This window comes from Phascolarctos cinereus, unplaced genomic scaffold (genome assembly GCF_003287225.1).
Source record: "Phascolarctos cinereus isolate Bilbo 61053 unplaced genomic scaffold, phaCin_HiC Scaffold_2;HRSCAF=192, whole genome shotgun sequence".
Classification (NCBI taxonomy): domain Eukaryota; kingdom Metazoa; phylum Chordata; class Mammalia; order Diprotodontia; family Phascolarctidae; genus Phascolarctos; species Phascolarctos cinereus.
The window spans coordinates 45772457-45799091 of NW_027555625.1; the positions used below are offsets into that span (position 1 = coordinate 45772457).

Here is a 26635-nt window from a genome sequence, read left to right on the forward strand (position 1 = left end):
CAGCAAGAGGCCGCTCTAGCGCTTCCTCCCCGCTGGGGGGAGCTTGGTTCTGGTTCAGCTCTATGGTCCTCGGGCCGCTCTCGATGGTGCGGGCGGCCGGATAGAGCGGACGCCGCGGGGCTTTGTGGGACGGGAATGGCGGCTTGCGAGGCGTTCAGTTTCCCTGGCTTCTGAGGCGACGGATGTGGGGCAAATAGGGGAGTGGTGGGGCCGCGAAGACCCCCTGGGCGGCGTGGTGAGTGGCCACTTCGTCCTCTCCCCAGGGTCGGCTCCGCGTCGCGGATGCCGGCCCTGCCTTGGCCCGGGAAGTTCGGGACCCGTGCCTTTCTACCGGGGCCCGCAAAACCTCCTATGCGTTTCCGACCCTCTTCTCGTTACCGAGGCAGCCGGCCTGGGAGAGAGAGAGGGCCGGGGCCCGAGGCCGGCGGGGTGGCTTTGGGCCAGGCGGGGCACGTCTCTGGGCCTCTGGGGTCTTCCTAGTAAGACGAGGGAGCTGGGGCAGAAGACCCGCTAGCGCTTTTTGCCCACAGAACTTCCTCCCGCCCCCTCCCCCGTTTACTCTGTCTCTTGTTTGGACGAAGTTGTTCCGCACATTGTCTCCTCGTTAGATTGGAAGCTTCCTGAGGGCGGGGACAGGCTTTTGTCTTACTTTGTGCTTATCACAGCGTTTGGCACTTAGTAGGTGCTTAATAAATGCTTGCCAACAGTAGGCACTTAATTAACGCTAGTTGTAGCTTAGTTTCCTTGACTCAAGTATAGATTCCTCCTCTTTACAGCCCGTTTGTGACACTCAGCTCCCTTCTCTTTATTACTGAATTTATTGTTTCGCATAGACTTGTGCTTAAAAAAAAAAGTTCCAGTGCCCGGAAAGGAACCTAGAGATCATCTGGTCAAGTACTCCTATTTTACAGATGAGGAGACTGAGGTCCAGAAAGGTTATGAGATTTGCTTGAGGTCACATAGCAGGTAGCAGAGCCAGGATTTTAAGCTCAAGCCCTCTGACTCCAGATCCAACACTTTCCACTACGCCGAAATGATTCACCACATTTTGTGGCCATATTGTGAATGTCAGTCTATGAAAATGCTCTTTCGCAGAACTGTGTGTGTTAACAGGAACTGGCTCGATGATTTAGGGTTGTCCTATGTGCCTTTTTAAGGTGTCTCAAGGTGAAGGTGCAGAGGTGATAACCTCGAAAAGACTATCTTGAAGTAAATGTGGGATGAGATGTAAGCAAGAATTTTGTTACATAGAGAGGGTTAAATGATCTTAGAGTCATTGATGGTTTTGTCATTGGATGTGTAGGAAGACTACTAAAACACCATTTTTAATTCTAGTAATTTGTTTAAGTAAATTGCAACATAACATGACTTTGTTACACAGATTGGTACATACTGAGGGTCACTTTGTTCTTTAGATAATCATGTATAGAATAAATGTCTGATGAAATATGGGTAATATTGTGCTAGCCTTCTTCTCTAGTACCTGCGTTACAAAAGGATTTACTATTGTTAATTTTCTGGGTTTTGTATTAGAAGGGTAGAGGAATTGAAAAGGTATTCTTTTAGGTCCTGTAGGGAGTAGGTGGTATGTTTATTTTGTTCTAATAAAACTTTAACTTAGTGAGGCCTACCTGTCTTGGGGAGAAGGCAGTTGGGGGGGGCAGGGCTCTTTGTATGTGTAGGTTGGGTCTAGGCCAAAAGTAATTCAAGAAGTTCTTGTGTACTCATTACTGAAGCTTTTCGAGGGAGCTCTGAAGCTCATTTGTTTCCTCTCAATGTCTGATGCCTGATGATTTTCCTTTTCAGAGAGTTCCCTAAGCCTGTGATGGAAGACGCCAGTGATGAGGGTGAGGCCTCAATTCATCGGCTAGAAGGCATTGACCAAGAGACACAGGTTGGTGGTCTCATTTGCAAGACCAAAAGTGCAGCTAGTGAGCAGCATGTTTTCAAAGCCCCTGCACCTCGTCCCTCATTGCTGGGATTAGATCTGTTGGCTGCATTAAAACGGAGGGAACGAGAGGAAAAGGATGATGGGGAAGACAAGAAGAAGTCCAGAGTCTCTTCGTACAAGGACTGGGAGGAAAGCAAGGATGATCAGAAGGATTCTGAGGAGGAAGGGGGTGACCAGGCCAGCCGAAGCAGCAGGAAAGACAGGTAAAATCACTTGGATGGTGGAATAAAAGGTGGTGAACTGGTTGGTGGTGGTACACTGTAATAGCTTTTGTTTATTCCATAATTTTTTTCTTGAAACCTTCTTGTTCTCTATGAACACCAATTCTTAAATTTTTGTAATGATCGCAGAAACTTAAGTGTTCTCATCATCTCAATGGGGACAAGGAGACTTTTAAGAATAATTGCTAACTAAAGATCAGGTGGAGACTTTGGCAGTTAAGGTGAGACTAGAACTAGTTAAGAAGAGACTAGAATCTCTTCTGACATGGTCAGTGCTACCTATAAGATTCTTCTGGGAAAATAGCAGGATAAAAGGCAAAATACTTGGTTTGGGGCAACCAAGAGCTTTTAACGACAAAAGTCTTTTAGTAGCAATTTTCTCCCTCCTCTTGGTTCAGACATTATCGAGCTGCCCGGGTAGAGACACCATCACATCCTGGTGGTGTGAGTGAAGAGTTCTGGGAGCGCAGCAGGCAAAGAGAACGGGAAAGACGGGAACATGGTGTCTATGCCTCCTCCAAAGAAGAAAAGGACCGGAAAAAGGAGAGAACTCGGGATCGAGACTATGACCGGAAGAGAGATAGAGGTAAAGGCTTTGGCTTCTTCCTGTGAGGGTTGGGGAGGGTCTGCCATCCCTCGAAGGTAGGCTGAGGGCAAACTAGTGCTATGCTTGTAAATCAACAATTACCAACCATCTGTTAAGTGCCTGCTGTGTGCAAGTCACTATGGTAGCCACTAGGGCTCCAAATAAAAAGAATGAAACAATGCCTACTCTCAAGGAGCTTACATTCTAATGTGTGTCCAACTTTTGGAAGATGAGCGGGACAGGAGTCGGCACAGCAACCGATCAGACCGAGATGGAGGCTCAGAACGGAGCAGCAGGAGGAGTGAACCAGAGAGCCCAAGACACCGACCCAGAGGTAAGCTGTACGGTTAGCATGTGACATAAGAGAGTAGTCTCCATTCTCATTGCCTAGAGTATCCTGGCTCCAGATCTCTGTGGCAATAGCGTTCAGGTCCACTGTGCCTTTTAACCTGTGCCTTAGTGCAGGGTCTTTTAGAAGAGATGTGAAATTGAATATGTACCTTTTTTGTTTTGATGCCAGATGCAGCAACCCCTTCACGCTCTAATTGGGAAGAAGAGGATAGTGGATATGGTAGCTCCCGACGTTCTCAGTGGGAATCACCCTCCCCAGTACCTTCCTGTCGGGATTCTGAGAGGAGTCACCGGTCTTCTTCTACTCGAGATAAAGAAAGGTAATGCCCTGGGCTAAATAGCCTGACTTCACTTGTTGTTGTTACCCATTTGTTTCTGTTGCATTTGACTCTTCATGACTCCATTTGGAGTTTTCATGGCAAAGACATTGGAGTGGTTTGCCATTTCCTTCTTACGAGGAAACAGGCAAACAGGTGAAGTGACTTGCCGGGGTCACACTGCTAGTAAGTATATGAGGCCAGATTTGAACTCAGATCTTCCTGACTCCATGTCTGCCATTCTATCCATTGTACTCCCTAGCTGCCCAGCTTCACTTGCAGGGTGTCAAGAAGTTAGATTGTCTGTAAGAGAACCATTAAAAATGGTGAGGGCCAAAGAATCTGTAGTAGAAGAAGAAATAAGTAGAAGGGGAATGTAATAACATGGGTGATATTTTTTTGTTTGAAGAACTTGGTAAATGTTTTCAATGTGTGTTTTTCCCAGGTCTGTGAGGAGCAAGTGCCCAGATGACACACCTCTGCCTACCCCATCATATAAGTACAATGAATGGGCTGATGACAGAAAACACCTTGGGTCTACCCCTCGGCTTTCCAGAGGCCGAGGTATTGTATACAGTGTGATGGGGATTAGAGAGAAGATAATAAGCTTTGATAAAACCGAGTGAGGGCCATGTTTCTAGAGTGGTGTTCTGGGGCAAACGTGTCACACACATGATCCACAGCGCTCTCAAGTGAGAACAGAACCAGATTAAAATGTAGTTGGGAAATATTTAACAAAATAAGAAATGGAATAAAACAAATAATATTATATTTTAACAGAGTCATTTGTTTCCCTTTGAGTTTGGCACACTGCTCTGGGGTGTCCTTTCCTCACAGCATGAGGACTCAAGGATGAGACAGGGCACCATTTGTTGCTGACAGCTCATCATCTTTCAGGGAGGCGAGAAGACGGAGAGGATGGAATCTCTTTTGACACTGAAGAGGAGAGGCAACAATGGGAAGATGACCAGAGGGTAAAAAACTTTTTCTTCTCCTGGTTCCTTTTTGTTAAGGAAGAGATAAAGTAGTAACCTTTGGGTGAACAACCAAAGGAAATAACATGTACAAAGCACTTTGCTGTACCTACATCTGTTATTATTAGATAGGATTCCAGGGGTGAGGAACCTTTGGGTGCGGTCTTTTGAGTTTTGAGTTCAAGTTTATAGAAAAAATTCTTTTTTCAAGGGAATTTGTTCTGTGAACTTTGGATTTAGTCAAAGGGCTGCACTTGAGGATCTAGAGGGCCTTATGTGGCTTCGAGGCCACAGGTACCCTGCCCTGGATTAGAAGGTCTAGCTGCTTGCCTCTGATACGGGAACTCTTAAATACATTTTTATGGCTATCTTTTGTTTTTATGTCACTTGCATTTCTCAGGATATCTCTCCACTCTCGCCTTCCCAGAAAGCACCTTTGTACCAAAGAGGGAGGGAAAACAGCTCAGCAAAAGTAATCCACAAGTTGGAAAAAAATCTGACTCTATACAGTGTTCCATACCCATAGTCCTCCACCTTTGAAAAGAAGTCAAGGAGGTGCCTTAACAAACCTTCTTTGGGGCCAGGCTTGTCCATAATTTTACAGCATTCGGTTTTTTCTGATCTTGTTTTTTCCATTTACATGGTTGAAGTCATGGTGGTATCATTTCTTTGGTTCTGTTTTTTTGCTTTGCATCAATTTAGCGTTTTTCTGTATTAATCATATTTGTCATTTCCTACACCACAGTAATATTTCATTATATGCATGTACTACTGTCGATGTTTAGTCATTCCCTAATCCTTGGGTATCTCCTTTATTTCCAGTTCTTTGCTGCTATAAATAGGTCGTTCTCTCTGTGGGACTTTTTAGTCATTGTAATCTTTGGGCCTATTCCTAGCAGTGAAGTCTCTGGATCAGTGGCTGTGAACATTTTAGTGACTTTCTTGGAATAATTCCCTGTTTTTTTCCAAAATGGTTGGACAGGTCACAACTCCACTGTATAGTTCAGTGATAATCCCATCTTTCCACAGTGAAGGGGCTTGTTTTTGACAAGGGTATCACTGCAGTTATGTTACATAAGTGGAAGTACCTAGTGTTATTTAGGCCGAGGGTGTGGAATTCCCTGCATAGAGAATAGGCTCTGTCACTGGCAGAAAGAGCTGCTTCTTTTTGTTGTCTCTTGGCGCCACCATGTGGTATGTCTCTAAACTGCTATTGTACTTCGTACTAAGTATCATCCTATTCCTTCCCTGTCTTTTTACCTGACTAATTATAGTAGGACAAGAGCTTGGTTCAGCACCCTCACCCAGAGGATTACAATGCACCAATTAAGCATTATTGACATTTCATTAGATAGCTTTAGCTATCTCTCTGGTTTTGTGGCATAATAGCTGTCCTATTCAGAGGTGTTGTCTATTGTAATACCTATTTTTTCTTTTTAAACTATAGCAAGCCGATCGGGACTGGTACATGATGGATGAGGGATATGATGAGTTTCATAACCCACTGGCTTACTCCTCAGAAGACTATGTGAAGAAACGAGAACAGCACCTGCACAAACAGAAACAAAAACGCATTTCAGCCCAGCGGAGACAGATCAATGAGGTAGGGCGGAGGAATCCAACCTAAAGTCTACTGGTCGACCTCTGACCTCATGGTGGCAGTGTATGCATCTAGTAACTGGCCTAGTTCTAAGTTATGGGGCCATGAGCAAATCATGTTTTCCCATTGTTCAAATGAGGTTGATGGTGATACTTAAAGAATGTAGCAATGTGAGGTTTTTAAAAATAAAATTTGCCACTTGGCAAGTTAGCCATTTACTTGGTGGGAGCTGCGGATGGGAAATGGACACAAGATCCTGTTCTCTGATTCACACCGTTTAATCTCTCTGAGCTGAGTGAGCTTATTTGTAACATGAGGGGATTGGATGAGATGACATCTGATATCTCTTCCGGCTTTAAATTGTTAATGTGTGTATGTTTGCTAGGGAAGCTGTCTGTTGTGATTTGAATGTGTCTGAAGGTTTTGAGTAGTTTGCTGAAGCTCCACAAAGTATTATAATCACTTGGGGTCAATGATTTAATCGCACAAGAAACTGCAAGTCAGATTCTGCAGAGTCTGCTTCCTGTTTTTGCCCTTTAGGTTTCATTTTGCAGGTATGTTTATTGAACTTTCAATGAATAGATATAAGATGGGGGAGGCTATTATGCGAGTATTGTCAGAGAGCAGTTGTTCTGATAAAGATCTGGGCTTTTTGGTGGACTTTAAGTTCAGTATTAGTAAGTAGTGTACCTTAGCAGCCTCAAAAACTAATGAAATCTTGAGCTTCGTTAAGAGAGGCGCAGCTTTGAGGATAATTCCTCATCTAGAGGACTGTTCACTTCTGTGTGCCATAGTTTAACAGAATTGATAAGCTAGAAAGTGTTTGACAGAGGGCAGCCAGGTTTGTGAGGAGCCTTCAGTCCATGGCATAGGAAGTTATCTCAAGGAGGTGGGCATGTTTGGTCTGGAGAAGGAAGGACTTGGGAGAAGGAGAGCCATCTTAAGTATTTGAAGAGCTGACATGTTGGGGAGGGATGAGACTTGGTTATGTGGGATTGCAGAGGGCGGAATCAGGAGCAGTGGATGGAAATTTCAAAGAGGCTAATTCAGGCTTGAGAACAAGAAAAGCTTCCTAATAGAGCCGGAGAATGGGCTGCTTCAAGCCAGGGTGAGTACCTCCTTCTCACGTCTGCAAGTCAAGGCTCGATGACCACTTGTCAAGTATGTTATAGTGGGGATACCATGGGTTTTTCCCTTCTAGCCCGTACTTTCTGTAATTCTTTAATTCTGTTTAAGTAGGATTCTGTTCTGAGTCCACAAGCCATCTCTTTATTGATGCGTTGTGGCTGTCTTTGGAACCCCACAGGACAATGAGCGCTGGGAGACTAACCGCATGCTAACTAGTGGTGTGGTCCATCGGCTGGAAGTGGATGAAGATTTTGAGGAAGATAATGCAGCCAAGGTGCATCTGCTGGTGCATAATCTGGTGCCACCGTTTCTGGATGGGCGCATTGTTTTTACCAAACAGGTAAGGGCTTCTCTGGATGGGGAGAGGAAATATAGACAGTCGGGCCAAAGACCACGTATGTCCTATGGCAACTGTTACAGTGCCGTGTACAAAAGTCAGCACTTAGTTTCTGTAGATGAGTGAATTTAGGAAAAACCCCCCCAACTTTTTAATAGTTAAATAGGAGCACTTTGAAATGGCTGTCTTTTACTGTTTGAAAGATTTCGTGACTGAAGGGGAATTTCTCTTTTTCATAATTTCCTGTAGCCAGAGCCTGTGATTCCAGTCAAGGATGCCACTTCTGACTTGGCCATTATTGCTCGAAAAGGCAGCCAGACAGTACGCAAACACAGGGAACAGAAGGAGCGTAAAAAGGTTGGTTTCGTGGGATTGGGGGAGCTGCACAGTGAACATTAGGTGGGATTATTCTGGAGGGTGCTTGGTCTTCATGGACTCACAAGAAGAGTTCTTTTTGAGACTTGGTACAAGCCTTGTATGGGGAGAGTAAACTGCTTTCCTCTCCTGAACTGCTTTGTTTCACCGGTTGTACATTGGAGTCCACAGGGGCTCAGACACCTTAATTCTTTGTAGTCAGGCCCTGAGATTCATTGATCCCACTTGCCTTGTGGGAGTTTGTTACTTGTCAAATGGACAGATTGTTTGTGGACCCAGTAGTGGTACTGGATGGGATTGATCTACTTTTCTTGGATGTTTTAGGCCCAGCACAAGCATTGGGAACTGGCTGGTACCAAATTGGGAGATATTATGGGCCTCAAGAAAGAGGAAGAACCAGATAAGCCTTTGACAGAAGATGGCAAAGTAGATTACAGGTAGGAAGAGGTCCTTATGGTACTTAAGCATTCTTGGTGTTAGAATGGTCTTTCCTTGAATTTGTCTTTTTTCCATTCTCGGGAGGTCAGGGCCTTTCAAAGAGAATATTAGTTTGTATGGTGTTTAAAACTCAGGGACCATTGGTTCAGAAAGCAGGATATCACTTTGAACTTAAGACAAAAGGACTTTTAAGACTTTTGCTCTCCTCTGTCTTCCCTGCCTCCATGTCAGCTCCTAGAAGCTTAATTTTCAAGATTGTTAATATTACTTAGGATAGAGTCTGTAGGATCTTATCTAGTTCTTTTGGGCCGAGGTGATCAGCTTTTGACATTTTCCCCTCCTTTTTCTCTATTTGATGTGCTTAGTCACACATTCTTTTAATAAGCTTGGAGTAACTAGACGGTTTTACAGAAAAGTAGCTTTTGTTACATCTAAGGATCTGATGTGTGCAGTCCCCTGAAAAAGCAACAGAACTATTTTGAAGCTTATGTGAGCTGATGAAGAGCTAAACCAAGGCCTCGTCTGTGCAAAGGGCATGCTTCACTCCATTTTTTGCTTCTTCATTGGGATGTGGAGATGCATGGACTTTCCACAGAAAAGTCCTAGATAAATAAGAAAAATTGTCGTCCTATTGGTTTGGAGATGAAGCTTTGCTTCAAAGAGGACCAAGTGGGAGGGTTCTTTAACTCTGATTCTTTGTACTACTCTAGTGTTAGCAGTTCCATTCCTTAGAGGGTTAAACTGAGGTAGCTTGAGGTTATTAAAAAATTAATAGTTGACTGCTTTGGTTTTGATCAGATTATTTTTCATGCATGGGCAAATTCAATGAATGTGTCCACTTAGTGCACATGACTTTCTCTGTTCCTCATTTGGCTTTATTTGATTTTGTGGATAATAGATTCTCAGAGAGCTGTTCCAGGATAATACCCTTTTTCTTCAGGCCTGAGAGGGTGCTTTTTGCTGTAATAGTTTATGTAACTTTTATGGATTACTTTTTTTTTCAGTCAGTAAGCATTTATTTTCTCTCTCTCCCATCTCTCCTCCTCCCAATAAAAAAAAGAAAGAATGAAAATAATACCTTTGTAACAAATATACACAGTCAAGCAGAACGAATTCCCGTAAGGCCCAAGTCCAAAAGTATGTCTCGTTCTGAGTCTTAAATCCATCAGCTGTCTTGTCAGGAGGTGAGAACATAGTTGATCATAATGGGACCTCTAATTGCCACGTTGATGAGAGTTTTTAAGTCTGTAAAGTTGTTTGTCTTTACAATGTTATTGTTATTGGTTATGCTTCCTTTACTCTCCATACTTTGTCTCCCTAGGCTTCTCTGAAACTGTAGCCTTCATGATTTCTTGGTGCACAATAGTATTCTATCACATGCATATACCATAATTTGTTCAGCCATTCCCCAGTTGATGGGCACCCCTTAGCATCCAGTTCTTTGCGACTACAAAAAGAGCTTCTGTAAATGTTTGTGCATATGGGTCCTTCTCCTCTTCCTTTGATGATAGTATTTCTCCAAGGTTTATTCTTCTTCATACAGTGACCTGCTTGTGGGTGGAGAGACATAAAGTAGGCAAGAAATTAGCAGGGACCTAGGCAAGGGCCTCAGGCTGCTGTTACGTGTTTTCAGGACAGAGCAGAAATTTGCTAATCATATGAAGAAAAAGAGTGAAGCCAGCAGTGAGTTTGCAAAGAAGAAGTCAATTCTGGAGCAGAGACAGTACCTGCCCATTTTTGCAGTGCAGCAGGAGCTGCTCACCATCGTCAGGTACCTGTGGCTGGCATGGTGGTGGGGTGCCTCATCTGCTCGCCTTGTTTGTCTTCCGTGTTTGCTTCTTTTGGTTTGTGTGTTGTAGCTGAAGGTGGAGAAGGGACAGGATTCCTTCCTGACCTCCCACTGGTGCTTTGGTGTCTTCCTTGGCCTGAACCTTTTTTTTTTTGGTGGTTTCCATTGGTATCACAGCACAAGATCCTGGTAGTCCATTGAGCATTTATATTTTTCTCCCAGATTCCCCACTCATCTGGAGCAAATCCCTCATTTTCATTATCACACATTCAGAAAGCAGAAATTGGTGGGTTTTACACTGTCTTTTCCAGGCAAGAATATATTCTGTTTTTTCTACATAGGTCTCTTACTAGTATAGTAAATAGAGAGTGAGCTCTGAAGCCAGGGAGACCTGGGTTCAAGTCCTGCCACTCACACATGCTGACTGTGTGACCCTGAGCAAGTCACTGAGCCTCATAGTGCTCTGGGCATCTCTTGAAGACTGGAAGTTGTGGAGAGTGGTAGAGGGAGTTTCCTCACCTGGGAGTTCCTTGTACCAGTGAAATCACAGGTCTAGATCTTGTCTCTGCCCTCTTCTCACAGCAAGTCTCAATGCTTTATCTTTGCTTCAGTACAGAGGCATTTTTTTCCCTTTTAAATAAATAGATTATTTCTGTTTGTACTAGGCTTCCTCCGAGCAGCGGAGGGGAACTAAGACTTGGGTTGGAGATGGTGCCTTTGGGTATTTCTTTCTGGAACGTTGGTTTTTTCCTCCCAGTTAAGTTCATTAACTTTCTGCCTCTTCTGCTCCTCTAGAGACAACAGCATTGTGATAGTGGTGGGGGAGACAGGGAGTGGAAAGACCACTCAGCTGACTCAGTACTTACATGAAGATGGTTATACAGACTATGGCATGATTGGCTGTACCCAGCCCCGACGGGTGGCTGCCATGTCAGTAGCCAAGAGAGTCAGTGAAGAGATGGGAGGAAGCCTTGGAGAGGAGGTAAGCAGATGAGAAAGGAGAGCTGGGGGTTGGGGGTCACTGGGTTTTTAGCTTGGCGATTCACTGTTTGATAGTACCTGTCTAGTCCTGCCTAAAGGTATCCAGAAGGCGAAGTTAGAATAGTATGTTGTCTCTCTCCTCGGTGACGGGTATTGGAATGAGGAGTGTGCCTAGAAGGTGAATCATGAGTCGTCCACAGCCCTTGGGCCATCTCTCTGCTTTCATAGGTGGGTTACGCTATCCGCTTTGAGGACTGTACTTCCGAAAACACTGTGATAAAATACATGACAGATGGGATCCTGCTTAGAGAGTCCCTGCGAGAGGCCGACCTGGATCATTATAGTGCCATTATCATGGATGAAGCCCATGAGCGTTCGCTGAACACAGATGTGCTGTTTGGGTTGCTTCGAGAGGTGAGGCTTTCTGCGGGGGTCACAGGGCTTCCTCCATATCAAGACTGCTGAGTCTTTGTCCAGGTTTATTCTAGGTAGCAGCAAAGGAGGGTTATTCTGATGATCTGGAAGGGATTTGGGATGCGTTTTGGAAAAGATGAAGTGATTTTTTTTTTATGGCCTGGCTAGGGTGCTTTGATGAAGATGTCCCGGCTTTGTGGCCTTAGCTTTTGTAGGTTCATATGTTGCCTGTGACTCCTGGTGCCTGCTCAGCCACAGTGTTTCATGTTTCGAGTGTCAGTCCTGAGACCAGTGGGCAATCACTCAGATCTGATTTGGCCCCAGCTGGATCTGTTGCCTCACGTGTGGGGGTTATGTTGCTGTTACCGGAAGGAGAGAGTCCGGTGTCTCAGGGGAGCCACCACCTTTTTGACAAGACCCCCTGACAGATGTCTCTCGTGTAGGTAGTAGCTCGGCGCTCAGACCTGAAGCTTATTGTCACTTCAGCCACTATGGATGCGGAGAAATTTGCTGCTTTCTTTGGAAATGTTCCCATCTTTCACATTCCTGGCCGAACCTTCCCCGTTGACATCCTCTTCAGCAAGGTACTAGGGTCCAAGTTGTTTCTGTTAGCCTGAGTGCCGAAGAAGAGAAAACCGGGGAATAATGGCATAGACGTCAAGAAGATTTACCAGATGTTGGAGGGGGTCTGTGGCTCTGGTCGTGACTGGGTAGTCTGTGAGTGGCTCTGAGGTTGAGGCTGTTCTCTGGATACAGTGGCATTTAGCTGCTGCTTTGGAGTTAGTAGAATGGAAGCACAGGCTTGATTCACATCAATCAGTAAATCTTTATTAAGCTCCAGCTAGTGTCAGGCACTGTGTTAAGTGCTGGGGTTACAAAAAGAGGCAAAAGACAGTCCCTGCCCTTGAGGAGCTTACAATCTAATGAGAGAGACAGCAGGAAAACAACTATGTACAAACAAGCTATGTAGAGGATAAATAGGAAATAATTAAAAGAAGGCACTAGAATTAAGAGAGATTGGGAGGAGCTGCCTGTAGAAGATGCGGTTTGAGTTGGGACTTAAAGGAAGCCAGGAAGGTGGGAGGCAGAGATGGGGTGGACAGGACATCACAGACTACCTGGTTCAGCTTATACCTGGCAGCTGGGGAGGGGGTGCAGAGAGGGCCCTGAGAAAGCCTCCAGTGGAGCATGGGATCCGAGCTGAGTCTCGAAGGAAGCCAGGGAAGCTAAGATGGGCAGAGGTGAAGGGGGCAGGGCACTCCAGGCAGAGGCTCAGCATGGAAGATGGAGTGTTCTGTGCAGAGAGTAGCAGAGCGGTGCAGGGGAGTTGGGTTGTGGAGGAGTCTGAGAAGACTGGCAATGCTTTGTGTTTCAGACCCCTCAGGAGGATTACGTGGAGGCTGCAGTGAAGCAGTCCTTGCAGGTGCACCTCTCTGGGGCTCCAGGGGACATCCTCATCTTCATGCCCGGACAAGAGGACATTGAGGTGAGGGCTCCTGCTCCGGCCTGGCATCTGCAGCACACTGCAGGTTCTTGGTGCTCAGCCTGTCTTACAGCCCAGGCCCTTTGTGTCCTCAGGTGACCTCGGACCAGATCGTGGAACATCTGGAGGAACTGGAGAATGCTCCTGCCCTGGCTGTGCTTCCCATCTACTCCCAGCTGCCCTCTGACCTCCAGGCCAAGATCTTCCAGAAGGTATCTTGGCCAGAACCTGTTTGGGCTGTTTGGGGCCTGGTGCCTCTTTTCCTTCCTTTCCCCCATAGTGAGGGGAGTTAAATAAAGGCCTTAGTTGGTATTGTTTCTCCTGATGTTTCCTGGGGGACTGTATTGTTGCTTGTTGTGGATAGGGAAGAAACTTTCCCCTCGTGGTTTTTCTTTCTATCTGAGGGACCAATCGCTTTCCTTCCTCCTGTGTCATAGGCTCCAGATGGCGTCAGGAAATGTATTGTTGCCACCAATATTGCTGAGACTTCACTGACTGTTGATGGCATCATGTTTGTTATTGATTCTGGCTACTGCAAACTAAAGGTGAGAGGTGAGCCCTCCGTGATTTCCCAGATGCCTTGATGTTGGGACTGTAGAAATCCATTTTAGGGTTTGGAGCTTCCTGGCCTTGGAGAATATTCAGAATTTATGCCTCATCTGGGACATATAACAGAACCTCCTTTGCCCCAGGCTGTTTATACTGATTTTATTCTCCTTGTTTGGAGGGTCGAAGGTGAACATTTGTGACTATGGGCATTCAGTTACAGGTTTTTGGGCATGATGCTTACCTTAGAGTTTTTGTGCTCCACCCCCATCGCTAAGGCTTTTTCTGCTTGTGTGATGTCTTGCCCCCATTGGGTGCTGCCTCTCCTTTCTCTTCTTGTTATATCTTTAAAAGTTTTTTTCTGCCTCATTTCTTAGGTATTCAACCCCAGGATTGGGATGGATGCTCTGCAGATCTACCCCATTAGCCAGGCCAATGCTAACCAGCGATCTGGGAGAGCTGGGAGGACGGGCCCAGGTCAGTGCTTCAGGTAGGAGCATGGTTGCCAGTGTGCTGAGTCATGCTGCTGGGACGGCTGGGGACTGCAGATTTGATTTCCTTTTTTTCTTTTTTACTCTGGCCTGATGTTATAGAAAAGATGGGGTTAGAAAAGGACTCCTGGGTTAGAGCTTATCTTCCGGGCTGAGAGGCTGAAGGTACAGGCGGCTCTGCCAGCTGTGAAGTTGTGGGAGAGGCCGTCCTCTCAGATAGCTCTGCAGCGGCAGCCACGCTGCATCAGATACTTACCAGGCGGACAGGACGTCTGGGTTACAGTTGGTACCTGATTACATTATTACAGAACCACTAGTTCAAAACTTAATCCTGTACATCTAGCTTTTTCATTGGAGTTTTCATCATGAATTTCAGTGAACTTAAAAAAATAAATTGGGAAAAGCCTCTTCCCAGCAGGGTTTTTGTTTCTTTTTGATGATTTACCTTTCTGTTTGGTTGATCATCTCTGTTGTTTTAGCTGCTTGTGAGCTGGGTTCTTCTTTAGGCTTTTTCTCTCTTGTAATCTTTGTTACCCAAAATGATTTACTTGGTATTCTTTGTTACTCAAAAAGATTAGTAAATCTTCACTGTTTGGCTTCTCCCCCTTTCTGCTTCTGCCCAGACCTTTTTTTAAAAAAAATTTTGGTTTAGTTACTTTATTGATTTTAAATTAATTTATTTTGAATTATCAACAATCACTTCCATAAGCTTTTGAGTTTTAAATTTTTCTCCCCATCCCTCTCCATCTCTCTCCCCAAGATGGCGTGCAATCTGATATAGGCTATATATATGCATTCCTATTAAACATATTTTCACATTAGTGATGTTGTAAGAATTAGAACGAATATGAGGAAACACCAGAAAGAGATAACAAAACACAACAGAAGAAAAAAAATAGCAAATAGTATGCTTCAATCTGCATTCAAACTCCATAGTTCTTTCTTTGGATATGGATAACATTTTCCATCATGAGACCTTTGGAGACGTCTTAGATCCTTGCATTGCTGAGAAGTACTAAGTCTATCAGCATTAGTCATTGCACAGCGTGGCTGTTACCGTGTACAATGTTCTCCTGGTTCTGCTCACTTCACTCAGCATCAGACCATACAAGTCTTTCTAGGTTTTTCTGAGTCAGCCTGTTCATCATTTCTTATAGCACAAGAGTATTCCGTTACATTCATAGACCACAACTTGTTCAGCCATTCCCCAGTTGAGGCTGCCCAGACATCTTAGATTGGGCTAGTGCTGGGCTGGTGGGGTGGAGTGTGTGTGTTGGGAGGGGCGTTGGCCAGGAGAGTCTGACTCTAGCTGAGTTTCCAGTTCCCTTTCCCTCATGTCCAGCATTTGTTTTCCTCTCTCTTGCTCTGGAGCTTTCTATGTATCTTTGGCCCTTCTGGCTTTTCCCTTGTGCCAATACTCTCCTTTCATGTGGCTTGGTAACATTAGCATTTACCACCTTTTGTGGAGTTAGGAGGTGTTTGGGCAGTAATTGGCATGGAGGATCCTTATCATTGGACCTTGAATCACAAGCCTGCTAGCTTGTTTATGCTTGCTGTAGTGGAGTTGGCTGTGGGCAGGGATGGTAAATGGGAGCTCTAAATGTTTGAGTTCTCAGGCGTTAATTCATAAGCTCTTTTTTTACCTTGTGGATTTTCTGTCATTTTGTGGATTCAGCTGTAATTTCTCTGTGTCTGGCATGTAATTCTTTTAAAGGTTTTGGGATGGTAGAAATTTGTACTAAGAGTTACTCTGAAGTAGTGTGAAATTATTCTGAAATTAATCTGAAATACATGGGTGAGAAGTTAAAAGAGCTTAGCACAGGTGGTCCCACAATGGTGACAAAAATGTTTTTACTCTCAACCTCATTTCTTTTCAGGCTCTACACCCAGAGTGCATATAAAAATGAGCTCTTGACCACGACAGTACCTGAGATTCAGAGAACTAATTTGGCCAATGTCGTGCTGCTGCTCAAATCTTTAGGGGTCCAGGACTTGCTTCAGTTCCACTTTATGGACCCACCCCCAGAAGACAACATGTTGAACTCCATGTACCAGCTCTGGATCCTGGGGGCCATGGATAACACAGGTGATATAGCAGCTGGAACCTAAAAAGGCATTTTAGCCCCAGAAAGTTTTTCCATTCTGTCTTTAGTTTGTCCTAGCATCCCCGTCACCTTGATATCTGGGCTGTCTTTCCTTAGGCGGTCTTACGTCCACTGGGCGACTGATGGTAGAGTTTCCCCTGGATCCAGCCCTCTCTAAGATGCTGATTGTCTCCTGCGACATGGGTTGTAGCTCTGAGATTCTGCTGATTGTCTCCATGCTCTCAGTCCCAGCCATATTCTATAGACCTAAGGTAGGGAAATTGTCTCTCTTGCGTTTCACTCCTAGAGACTTCTGAGTTGGCAAGCGCTAGAATAAGAGTCATTTTAGCAATCTCCTTCTCTTCCTACAAAACAAAGGGAATAGCTCAGCAGGACGTCTTTTGGAAATTTCATTCTGTGTAGACACCAGCAGTTACAGTAGCTTGTAAATGACTGGGGGGGGAACGGAGGAGCTACTGATGCTCAGAAGGGTTAGGTTGCAATCTGCCCAGACTTCCGCTAGCTTTGAAGGTTTCCAACTTTTCTCCCCAGGGCCGAGAAGAGGAGAGTGATCAAATTCGGGAGAAATTTGCTGTCCCTGAGAGTGATCATTTGACCTACTTGAATGTGTACCTGCAGTGGAAGAACAATAATTACTCCACTCTGTGGTGTAATGAACACTTCATCCATGCCAAGGCCATGAGGAAGGTGAGGAGGCTGGGCCCAGGATGAGGCAAGAGGCTCTGGTCAGCAGTACCAAATGCAGGCATTGAAGATACACAGATAAAACATGGCAGGCCCCGTGCTTGACCTTACATTACAGTGCATTACGTGACATAACATGTAAGCACAGGTGTATAATAAGGGCGAGCTGGATGAGAAGAGAAGGGAGAGATCAGACAAAAAACAGTAGGAACATTTGGCATGGGAGGAGAGGCCACTCTCAGCTGGAGGGATCAGGGACCTCTGTGTGCTTCGTAGAAGTGTCAGTCTGGTACAGCTCTGTTATGAGACTCTCAACAAACCAGGGAGGAGGGACACTTAGGGGGCTGCAGTTATTGTCTTCAGATATTTGACAGCTTACTATTTGAAAGAGGGGACAAACTTAAAAGAGCTTTAGTAGCAGCTTGTGATTCTTACACGATGATCATTTCACAGTCTGACTCTACAGGACTTCACCACTTACCCCTACCCCATGTCTTTCTAACAGAATACCAGTTAAGCCAAACCAGCTGATGTAGCTCCCCTATTGGACAGTCTGTGTACCATTCTTTACCTGTAGTCTCCACCCTCTTCCAAGAGGAGGGCAGGGTGTTTCATCTTTTTGCTAGGCCAAGCTTGATTACTGCTTTGAATCTGAGTTCGGTTGCCTTTTAGTGTTGTTGGCATCATCCTAGCATTAGAGTCATTAGTATGGATTGTTCTCCTGGTTCTGCTTTCTTGTTCAGACAGAGAGTAGACTAATTCTGCTTGGCTCTGGAAGGCAGAACCAGGACCACTGGGTGAGAGTTAGAGGGAAGCAGACTGTAGCCTAGTGTAGGGGAGAACTTGCTAACAATTAGAACTCTCTAGAAATGGAATGGGCTTCGTCTGGAGGTGATGAGTTGCATGGCACTGGAGATCTTTCAGCAGAAGCTGGTGACTCCTTGTTGGAGGTGTTACAGATGGGTTTTATATTTTGGTAGGGATTAGACTAAATGACCTCCGGCCCTCCATCTAGCTTTGCAGTTCTGGATATGGCACGTGTGGCTTATGCTGTGTCTCTCTATAGGTTCGAGAGGTGCGGGCCCAACTGAAGGACATCATGGTGCAGCAGCGAATGAGCTTAGCTTCCTGTGGCACAGACTGGGACATCATAAGAAAGTGTGTCTGTGCTGCCTATTTCCATCAGGCAGCCAAGCTAAAGGTAAGCTCGGAGCAGGGTACAGGATAGCAGTAGGGTCCCCCTGTGTTACAGGATTCTTGTTTCTCTCCTTGTTTGATATAACGACAAGGAGGAGGTTTCTTCTCCCAGTTTGTCCCTTTCTCATGTGGCTCTATAACGTGGGTGTGTTTTTCAGGGGAGGGGATAACTGCATCGGTATAGGGAGGTTTCCTAAGGCATCTGCCTGATGAATGTCTTCCGTAGGGAATTGGGGAGTATGTGAATATCCGGACGGGGATGCCTTGCCATTTGCATCCTACCAGCTCTCTCTTCGGAATGGGGTATACTCCAGACTACATTGTATATCATGAATTGGTCATGACTACTAAGGTGAGCCTGCTCTGTCGTGATCCCAGCTGTCTGGGCTGAACATGAAATCTTTTCATTGTCTTTTCTTGATACATAATTTTAGCTTAGGAGAATTGTGGCTCCCGTTTAATAGGAAAGCTTGCTGAATTTGCATGGCAATTGGGAATTTTGGGAGAAGGTGTTAGGAGATGCTTTGCACACAGTTGTTAGTAACTATTGTCCTAGGGGAAGCAGATCTTTACCTAATTTCTCTTTTAAGGAACGTAGAATCTTCTTGTGCCTTGACTTTTTCTTTTTTTGTCATCTTGGGTGAAGACAGTGGTTCTCAAAGGGAAGAAATTAGTCTAAGTTATGGGGGAGTGTAGAAATATAATGATGTCTGGTATTTTTGCCCTCCTGCTGTGGGCCCCCGGAATGCTTCTTAGAATTGATGATGCTTCCTCTGAGAGGAAATAGCTGAACCCTAGGCTGACTAAGGGTCACTTGGGTCCTGGCTTGAGCTGCTTCTGCCTCAGCACTCACCTTGACTTCCGTGTTTCTCCTTAGGAATACATGCAGTGTGTGACTGCTGTGGATGGGGAGTGGCTAGCAGAGCTGGGCCCCATGTTTTATAGCATTAAACATGCAGGCAAGTCACGCCAGGTAAGTGTACCTTTTCTCATCAGGAGAAAGTCTATTCAAGAACCTGTGACTATTTCCTTTTGCTTAGCTGATTAAGTCCAAACTCAGCGACTTCCATAATCTCTTCCTCCTTTACTGTGTCTGATCTGCCTTTCTATTCCTTTCCATTATGAATCTTCACTCCAGGTAGGCTGCCTCCTCCCTGTCCTTCCATGTGTTTATTCCTAGCTTCATGCTTTTTTGCTTATGCTACTCTCCTTGCCTGGCATGTCTTCTCCTTTCCTCTCTCTAGTAGCCAAGTTGCTTGTCCATCCTTCAGGAGCCAGATCAAGTCATTTCTCTCCAGGGACCTTTTTCTGACTACATAAGCCTACCTCGATCTGTCCTTTCTCTGAATTTCTCCAAGCCTTTAGGCTGTATCCGAATTGAACACTTGGTAGTTTGTTTCTGTTTCTTGTGTATATCTCATCTCCCCAGCATAAGGAGCATATCTGAGTCGATGATTAAGTCTTCTTTTATGTCCTCCATAGGGGAGGATATAAATAGCACCTGGTGTGATGGCGGGCATCCAGGAAACACCTTTGTTGCCTTGAATAGAACACATGGCAGTCTCTGAGTCAGGGCTGAATCCTTCAGCTCTGATTTGGGGGAAATAAGTAGACAACAGCCTCAGAGGGGTTGAGGGGAGAAGAGAGACAGAGAAAGAAAAGCATCATTAGTGGAAGGAATAGTGCCCCTGCTTCTAAGAATTGACTTGGCCTTGGCCTCTGTAGTAAAGTGGGTCATGGTGGCAAGTTGGCCAGGCTCTCCTAAGAGATGTCTCATTGGATGATCTCCATTCGGATCAGTCCCTGTCTTCTTCTTTAGGAGAATCGCCGCCGGGCCAAAGAGGAAGCATCTGCTATGGAAGAGGAGATGGCATTGGCTGAAGAGCAGTTGCGAGCGCGGCGGCAGGAGCAGGAGAAGCGTAACCCCCTGGGCAGTGTGAGGTGAGCAGGGCCTAGAGAGAGAGGCAGAAGTGGGGTTCACACCTGGCCGGGCTCAAGGGAGAAGGCAGGCCCCTGAGTGACTGCTTTGTGGGAGCTCATGGTTGGTAATTCTCCTTTTCCTGTTCTCTTGTTGTGCACTTTATTGGAAGTCCCTATAGAACATGGATATGGACCCAGGTGACTGCCTGGTTTCTTCTTTGTAGGGAATAGGATGAATTTCCCAAATGCTATAGAGGGGAGTCTGGGTCTGTGGTCGTGTAGGAGAGGGGAGAAGTTCTTATTAAACATGGAGGTGGGGAAGTGTTTCGTTACAATAAAGAGCACAACTTCCTAGCACTGGCCCTGCGTCTTTGGTACTTGGGAAGGTTTTTGTATAAAAGGCCCGCAGACGTTGTGTCGTCTTCACTGTGTTTGTCCAGGCACATTTAAGACGTGTATTGTCTGCCCCAGAGCGACGTGCAGTCATCCAGATTTGCCAAATCTGCCAGTCTGGACTTAGATGAAAAGTGCCATCAAATCATAATAATAGTAGTGAAAGGTGGTAATAAGCACATATCCGTTTCCCTCAGTTTAGGAATCATAAACCAAGGTTTTCCAATGTGAAGTCAGAAAATCAGCCAAGAAGAAATTGGGCTTCTAGAAATGACTTGGGCTTGGTTTACAAACAGGCTTTGTCCCATCAGACAGAACTGGAAAGACTAGAATGCTCCATTTCTATTTTTGTCCCTTTTGAGAAATTCCCCGGGAGTGATTGTTTTTCATTGGAGCAGTATTTTTATTTTATAAGCTAAAGAATTTCTCTGAAAGGAAGGGGACGACTGAATCACAGTGAATTCAAGTGGCAGGCATATTGGAGGTCAAATATGCAAAGTGTAAATGATATACTGATTATTCCAAATTTTATAAAAGGAACAGGGAATTTATGAAGAGACTGCTATGTGTCAGGCACTGTGCCGTGTACTTTCTAATTAGTGTCTCATTTGATTTTTATAACACCCCTGGGAAGTAGTTGCTCTTGTTATCCTTGTTTTACCCTTGAGGAAACTGAGGCAGGCAGAGGTGAAGTGATTGACCAAGGGTCACACGTCTAGTGTCCAAGGCTGGATTTGAACTCAGGTCTTCTGACTCTAGGTCCAGCACTCTCTAGCTTTGCTTAGTTGCCTCTGCCTCTAAATTTTATTACCTTTAGCTACTAGTTTTTGGTTCTAAAGGAATTTTCAGAGTAATGCACATATTCTTCTGGTCCTTGAGGAGTTTATGATTTAGGAAGTTTTTCTAACAGGTGAACAGGTTTGGCATTTGTGAGTTTACCTCGCAGAGGCTTATTTCCAAATGCTAGAAAGAACAATCATGGTCCCTTCTGTGCTTTGGAAGAGGCTTCCCGCCATCCAAAGGGCAAGAGAGTGTTTTAAAGAGTGTCTCCTGACATGAAGCAGCTTCTGTTACTGTTTCGTTCTCCCCATTTCTAGGTAGTTGCTTGCACTCAGCATATCCTGTTTCTAATAATGATTTGTACTCTTGGATTCGTGGTGACTGCAGTAGTGAGGGAGCTGGAGGTGGTGCCCTCCAAGGATCATTGAAAGGCACTGAGGATGGTTAGCCCAGAGCAGGGGAGAAGGGTAAGACAGGGTCTGAGAGCTTACTTCGAGGATGTGAAGGACTGCCATATTTCTAGAAGATGCGTTAAGCTTGGTGCTGGGCAGAAGTCACAGGAAGGCAGCAACCTTAGTGAGCTATCCCAGAGGTAGTGATCTCCCTCTGCCTTGAAGTTTTCAAGAGGAGGTGAGATGACTGCTTACCTGCTCTTTCATAGGGAGTTCTTGTTCAAAGTGTAGGCTGCAGTATAGGCTGCCGCCTTTGAGGTTTTGGAAAAGGGGAACAATGTTAGGGAAAGCTTTCAGAAGGGTGGCTACTTATCTGTAATGTGAGGTCCCTCAATCAGACAGGGAACTTGGAAATTGCTTAATTTTCAAGGAGGTGGCGGGTTTCCCACATTCCTAATTATTTCTTTTGTTATAGAGAGGCAGAGACTTCTAACTTTATTCTGACACACCTTCTCTTTGGCCCTCAGTTTCCTCTTCTGTAAAATGAGCAGGTTGGGCTAGACAACCTCTGAGATGCCATATAGCTGTCAATCTCCATCCGTATTCCTAACCAAAAAAAGTCCCAAAGAGTAATGGGGAAACACATCATGGACATTTTATTCCTTAGAGTGTCCCAAAGTACAGGGTAGAAAGAGTACAATGATGTAAAGCTTCTCTGGGTTTCTTGGGCTGGAGTGAATGTCATCAGTTTACTGGCAGACTCTGCCTTCTGTCTCTTAGGTCTGTGAAGATCTACACGCCTGGGCGGAAGGAGCAAGGGGAGCCTGCTAGCCCTCGCCGGACCCCAGCCCGCTTTGGACTCTGAGCCAGTGCTGGATCCGTGGAAGGCCCATAGTACCCAGGAACCAGTGCTGAGCTTCCTCGCAGGCCTGTTGGTGGCTGTGAATGAAACTTGTATTGACTGGTGTTTCTTGCTGAGATCCAAGATCAGAAAGCATGGTTGTCTTTTGGTGGCTTAATGACACTTTTTCATCGACCTCTTTCCTCTGGCATGTTGGCAGGGTGACTCCTTCAGGGCTGAGGAACCCTGGGTTTTCTCGGGTTTCCTTTTTGTACTGCCAGAGTGACCAGGAGGGGCCAGAACCCATCTTGTCTGAGAAGGGGCGAGCGCTGCGATGCTTGGTGTATAAATGTATCTTTGCTTTGTCTTTGTCTTGTTTTTTAATCTTTGTGTAAAGCAGCAAAATGGATCTGGAGGGAATTGTAACTTGTTTACAACCCAGGAATTTGGAAATAATTTTATTGTTTCTAAAACTTTACTGTGTTTCTGGCTGTTCCTTTGTTTTATGCTGCCCTACAGCATCGCTTTAGAGTCAGGTCGGGTTGCTCTATTTTTTTTCTTTTTTATTTCTCCACAAAACCCTTGGTAGTCTTGGCTTCCTTTCTTTTCTCCCAGAAACCTTCTTCTACTGAGTGTGCTGGGTAGCTCTCCACACTGGAAGGACCCAGGAGCTGGATTTGAGTTGGCATAGCTAAGGTTAGCCAGCTTTGCTTTAGGAATAGTTGGCCATGTCAAAGTATTGACGACTGTGCAGTCATTAATGGGGTGTGAGCAAGTCCTTAATGAGCAAGAAGAAATGTCCATCAGAAGACTGGCTGCTCTGGCGGCTCCATTACCCCCAGTTATTGGCCATTTCTGCTTCCAGGCAGTTTGACCCTGTTGGCTAAGTTCTGCTTTATTGATTTCCTGGAGAAGAGGGAAGTCCTTAGATAGGCTTCCCCTGCCCCCCAATTAAAGAGTCTCTTAGACTTGCTGAGATGTTACCTTTTGTGTGCAGTCATTTCAGCTGCTCGACTTCATCCCTCCTAGTAGATGTCCCTAAGACAGTTTTTGTCTGGTGTTTTGCTTAATGAATTCCCAAATTGAGCTAAAACAGTGAGGTGAAGTCTCTGGAGATTCTATTTCAGAAACTTGGAGTTCTTTTTGTTGAAGCTGTGAGCCCTATTTTGTGATTAGGGTTGGAGGTGTGACTAGCATGGAGCATCACCTGGGAACGTTCATGAGATATTCAGAGCAAATTCTGAAGTGGAATTTGGCTGTCCAACCTGATTTACCAAATTTCCTAAATTGGCCTTTTTGGTGAGACGGCTGGAAGGACTCAAACACTTTTGTTCTTAGGTGGGAATGATAATCAGGTATTTAGACCTCTGGTTATGTATGGAGTCAGCATAGTGTGGACCTGAGACCACTGGACTGGTAATCGTGAAGCTGGAGTTCTAGCCTGGCCTTTGCTGCTCCTATAACCCTAGATCACTTAACTTTCCTAGATTGTCTTATCTGTAAAATGTGGTGGACTAAATGATCTCAAAAGTCTGTTACAGCTGTGACATCCAGTGACAGCTATTTATTGGTGTGACTCACTTATGCACCTCTTTTTAGATGTGAAAACTTAAGTTGAATCCTTTGGTCTTAGTATGGAACTCATTCAACTGTTTCAATCGTGTCTGACTCTCCGTGACCCCATTTGGGGTTTTCTTGGCAAAGACACAAGAGTGGTTTGCCATTTCCTTCTCTAGCTCATTTTACAGATGAGGAAACTGAGGCAAACAAGGTTAAATGACTTGTCCAGGGTCATACAGCTAGGCCAGATTTGTGCTTAGGAAGATGAATCTTTGTGATTCAGTGCCACCTAGCTGCCCTGAAAATGAGATGTCTTTTTGTACTTTAGGATTCTGCTGGGCAGGTCATCATTCCCCTCATGAGGCTGTTGATGTATTCAAAATTTTCTTGAATGTGCCTGCCCAATGTTGAGTTTGTGGACATGAGGAACGCTTTTAGTTTAAAAAAAAATAATAAAAGCCAGCCATTGTGTTTGATGTGTAAGTAGGAAAGACTACTTTGCAAGCCCCATAGGTTATTCACAGGTTCTGCTCGTGTAAGTAGCTTCCTTCTTTTCCTACCCTTGCTGTTGACTAGAGAAGGCACAAAAATCACTTAATTTTTTTACAAAGTAACTGGGATTTAAAGGCATTTTTCTTTCATGGTTGGAGGAAAGGACTTCTGAGTAGTGAGAAGGGCTGAGATCCTGAGTCAGGTGGAAGATCTGAACTCATATTCTGGGGATTGAGAAGAGCAAATTCCTAGTGAAAGACCCCATCACCCCAAAACCTTTCTCTTTTCTGATTTCTCCCTACAAACCAAACTCAAGCAAATGCCTCATTTGGGCTTAGGTTTTTGTCTGTGACCCCCATTGGCCAGTTTCTCTCAATCATATCCTTTAAAAAAAAATTTAAATTTGTTAGAGTTTGTTTTGACCCAAGACTTCCCAATAAACTTCTACAAGGTAGGGTTTTTTGGCTGTTAGAAAGGAGGGATGTATGCTTTAACTTTAATCAATTGCATCAGTCAATACTATTATTTAGTATCGAAGTTTTCAATCATGTTATTTTATAGCCTTAGTTTGTGTAATTTTAGACAATCTCACCACTTCACCTCTGTTCTCTAATACTTTATTTTTGCTACTTGTGGATTTGTAGGCAGGCAACATTTCTGATGGTCTCTTCTTGAAACTCCACTTGTCTGTTTGGGGAAGGTAGCTTATTTGTACACTTGACATTTCCGTGTGTCCCTCTTGTAGCCAAAGTCTCCCAGTACTGGCTGTGCTCTCAGAGCTGGAGCATTGTCTTCAGATTTGTGTGCATCTCTTACAGTTCATAAAGGGCTCTGTTCTTTTGCAGTTTAACTCACTGCTGGTTTAAAAAGGTAAGAGAATTCCTGAAGACAGAATAACTGAAGGGGCTAAATATTACAACTGTTTCCAGCATACAAGCATCCAGGAGCATTTTGTATTTGCAGAGTCCATTACAAGGGGTTGAAAATGGGACCATCCAAATCTTTTTTGTTGAACTGTATTTTCATTATATTGATTATATAAGTGAACCATCAGGTGGGAGTAGGATATATCATTCTTTAAAATAGGTATTTTCTGAATGAGATGTGTCTCGTATACCCGAGCACCTTCTATGATTTATCATTTGGCCCACCTTAAGCTTTATTGATTAGCTTATAGCAAATTCACTGCAGTGAATAATTCAGTTCCTTCCCATGTAACAGTTACCATAAAGAATGTATCAATGTGTGGGGTTGATACTGTGGGCCAAGAAGAAGGGAGAAGAAATAAGTCCTTTTTTTTTGGTTATTGAGTAGTAATTACATGCCCCACTTAGCTCCCTTTCCCATCTCTCCACTTTCCTCCCACCCTCCACCTCCCCCCCTGCCCTGCCTCCTCCAGAAAGATTCCCAAATTGAACACAAAGAGTTAAGAATTGAGAAGTGAGAGCAAGTGTGTATATAACTTCTCTCTTACTTTGTTCAGGGAAAACATGTTTTTTCTACTTGGTGATTCACTATGGAAAGCATGGCATTAACTATTTCTCCCTAGGTCCTGCAGATTAAGAATGTGATTTCTAGCACTCTAGTCAATGTAATGCAGTTTCACTTCAATAAAATAATTTGGATGTCCTGTGGATTTCATTAAAATGGGATTTTACTTGTATAGGAGAAAAATATGGTTAAAAGGAGGAAAGGATTATGGAGACTGAGGAGAAGGTAGCCAACGTGTATTTCTAACTCTTAACTTGGAAAATCTGCATTAGGCTCACTATTATCCCTTATATTTTTCACCCTGTCTTGGACTTTTTTTCCCTTTCCCTTTCCCTTTCCCTTTCCCTTTCCCTTTCCCTTTCCCTTTCCCTTTCCTTTCCCTTTCCCTTTCCCTTTCCCTTTCCCTTTCCCTTTCCCTTTCCCTTTCCCTTTCCCTTTCCCTTTCCCTTTCCCTTTCAAGGTTTAAAGATTCTTATGTCTTTAGATCTTAAAAAACTCATTTTTCTTTCCTCATGAATGATTTCCTGTTAAATTAAAAAAATAAGACATCCAGAGGTTTGCTCTGGTTGTTATACATGAGTGGTGAAACACATGTCAATATAAATGAAAGCAACTTATCATAATTACTCTGCTCAGGATCAGAGAGGGCAGGGCTGGGCGCATGACTGTCACGAGCCTTGAAATGGGCAGAAGGGTCTGGAGTCCCAGTGAGACCTCTTCTGTCTGAAAAACATTTATTACAAATCTCAGTCTGATAGATACTAATATGGTTTGGAGGCTTGCTCCTTTGTGACTGGA

General features: G+C 44.5%; 1 protein-coding gene across 1 annotated transcript; it reads left to right on the forward strand.

Moving 5' to 3' along the window:
• The first annotated feature begins 90 nt into the window (after positions 1-90).
• Positions 91-25980, forward strand: DHX38 (DEAH-box helicase 38). Its single transcript, XM_020963523.2, has 27 exons — positions 91-235; positions 1807-2154; positions 2571-2758; positions 2988-3092; positions 3279-3429; positions 3872-3990; positions 4324-4400; positions 5848-6003; positions 7307-7468; positions 7715-7822; positions 8165-8277; positions 9912-10049; positions 10863-11049; positions 11277-11462; positions 11906-12046; positions 12838-12948; positions 13041-13157; positions 13383-13490; positions 13869-13981; positions 15860-16068; positions 16184-16338; positions 16619-16774; positions 17838-17972; positions 18195-18320; positions 18846-18941; positions 19788-19909; positions 22234-25980. The coding sequence occupies exons 2-27, from the start codon at positions 1826-1828 to the stop codon at positions 22316-22318; spliced, it is 3693 nt and encodes a 1230-aa protein (XP_020819182.1). The 5' UTR covers positions 91-235; positions 1807-1825; the 3' UTR covers positions 22319-25980.
• Positions 25981-26635: the final 655 nt, after the last annotated feature.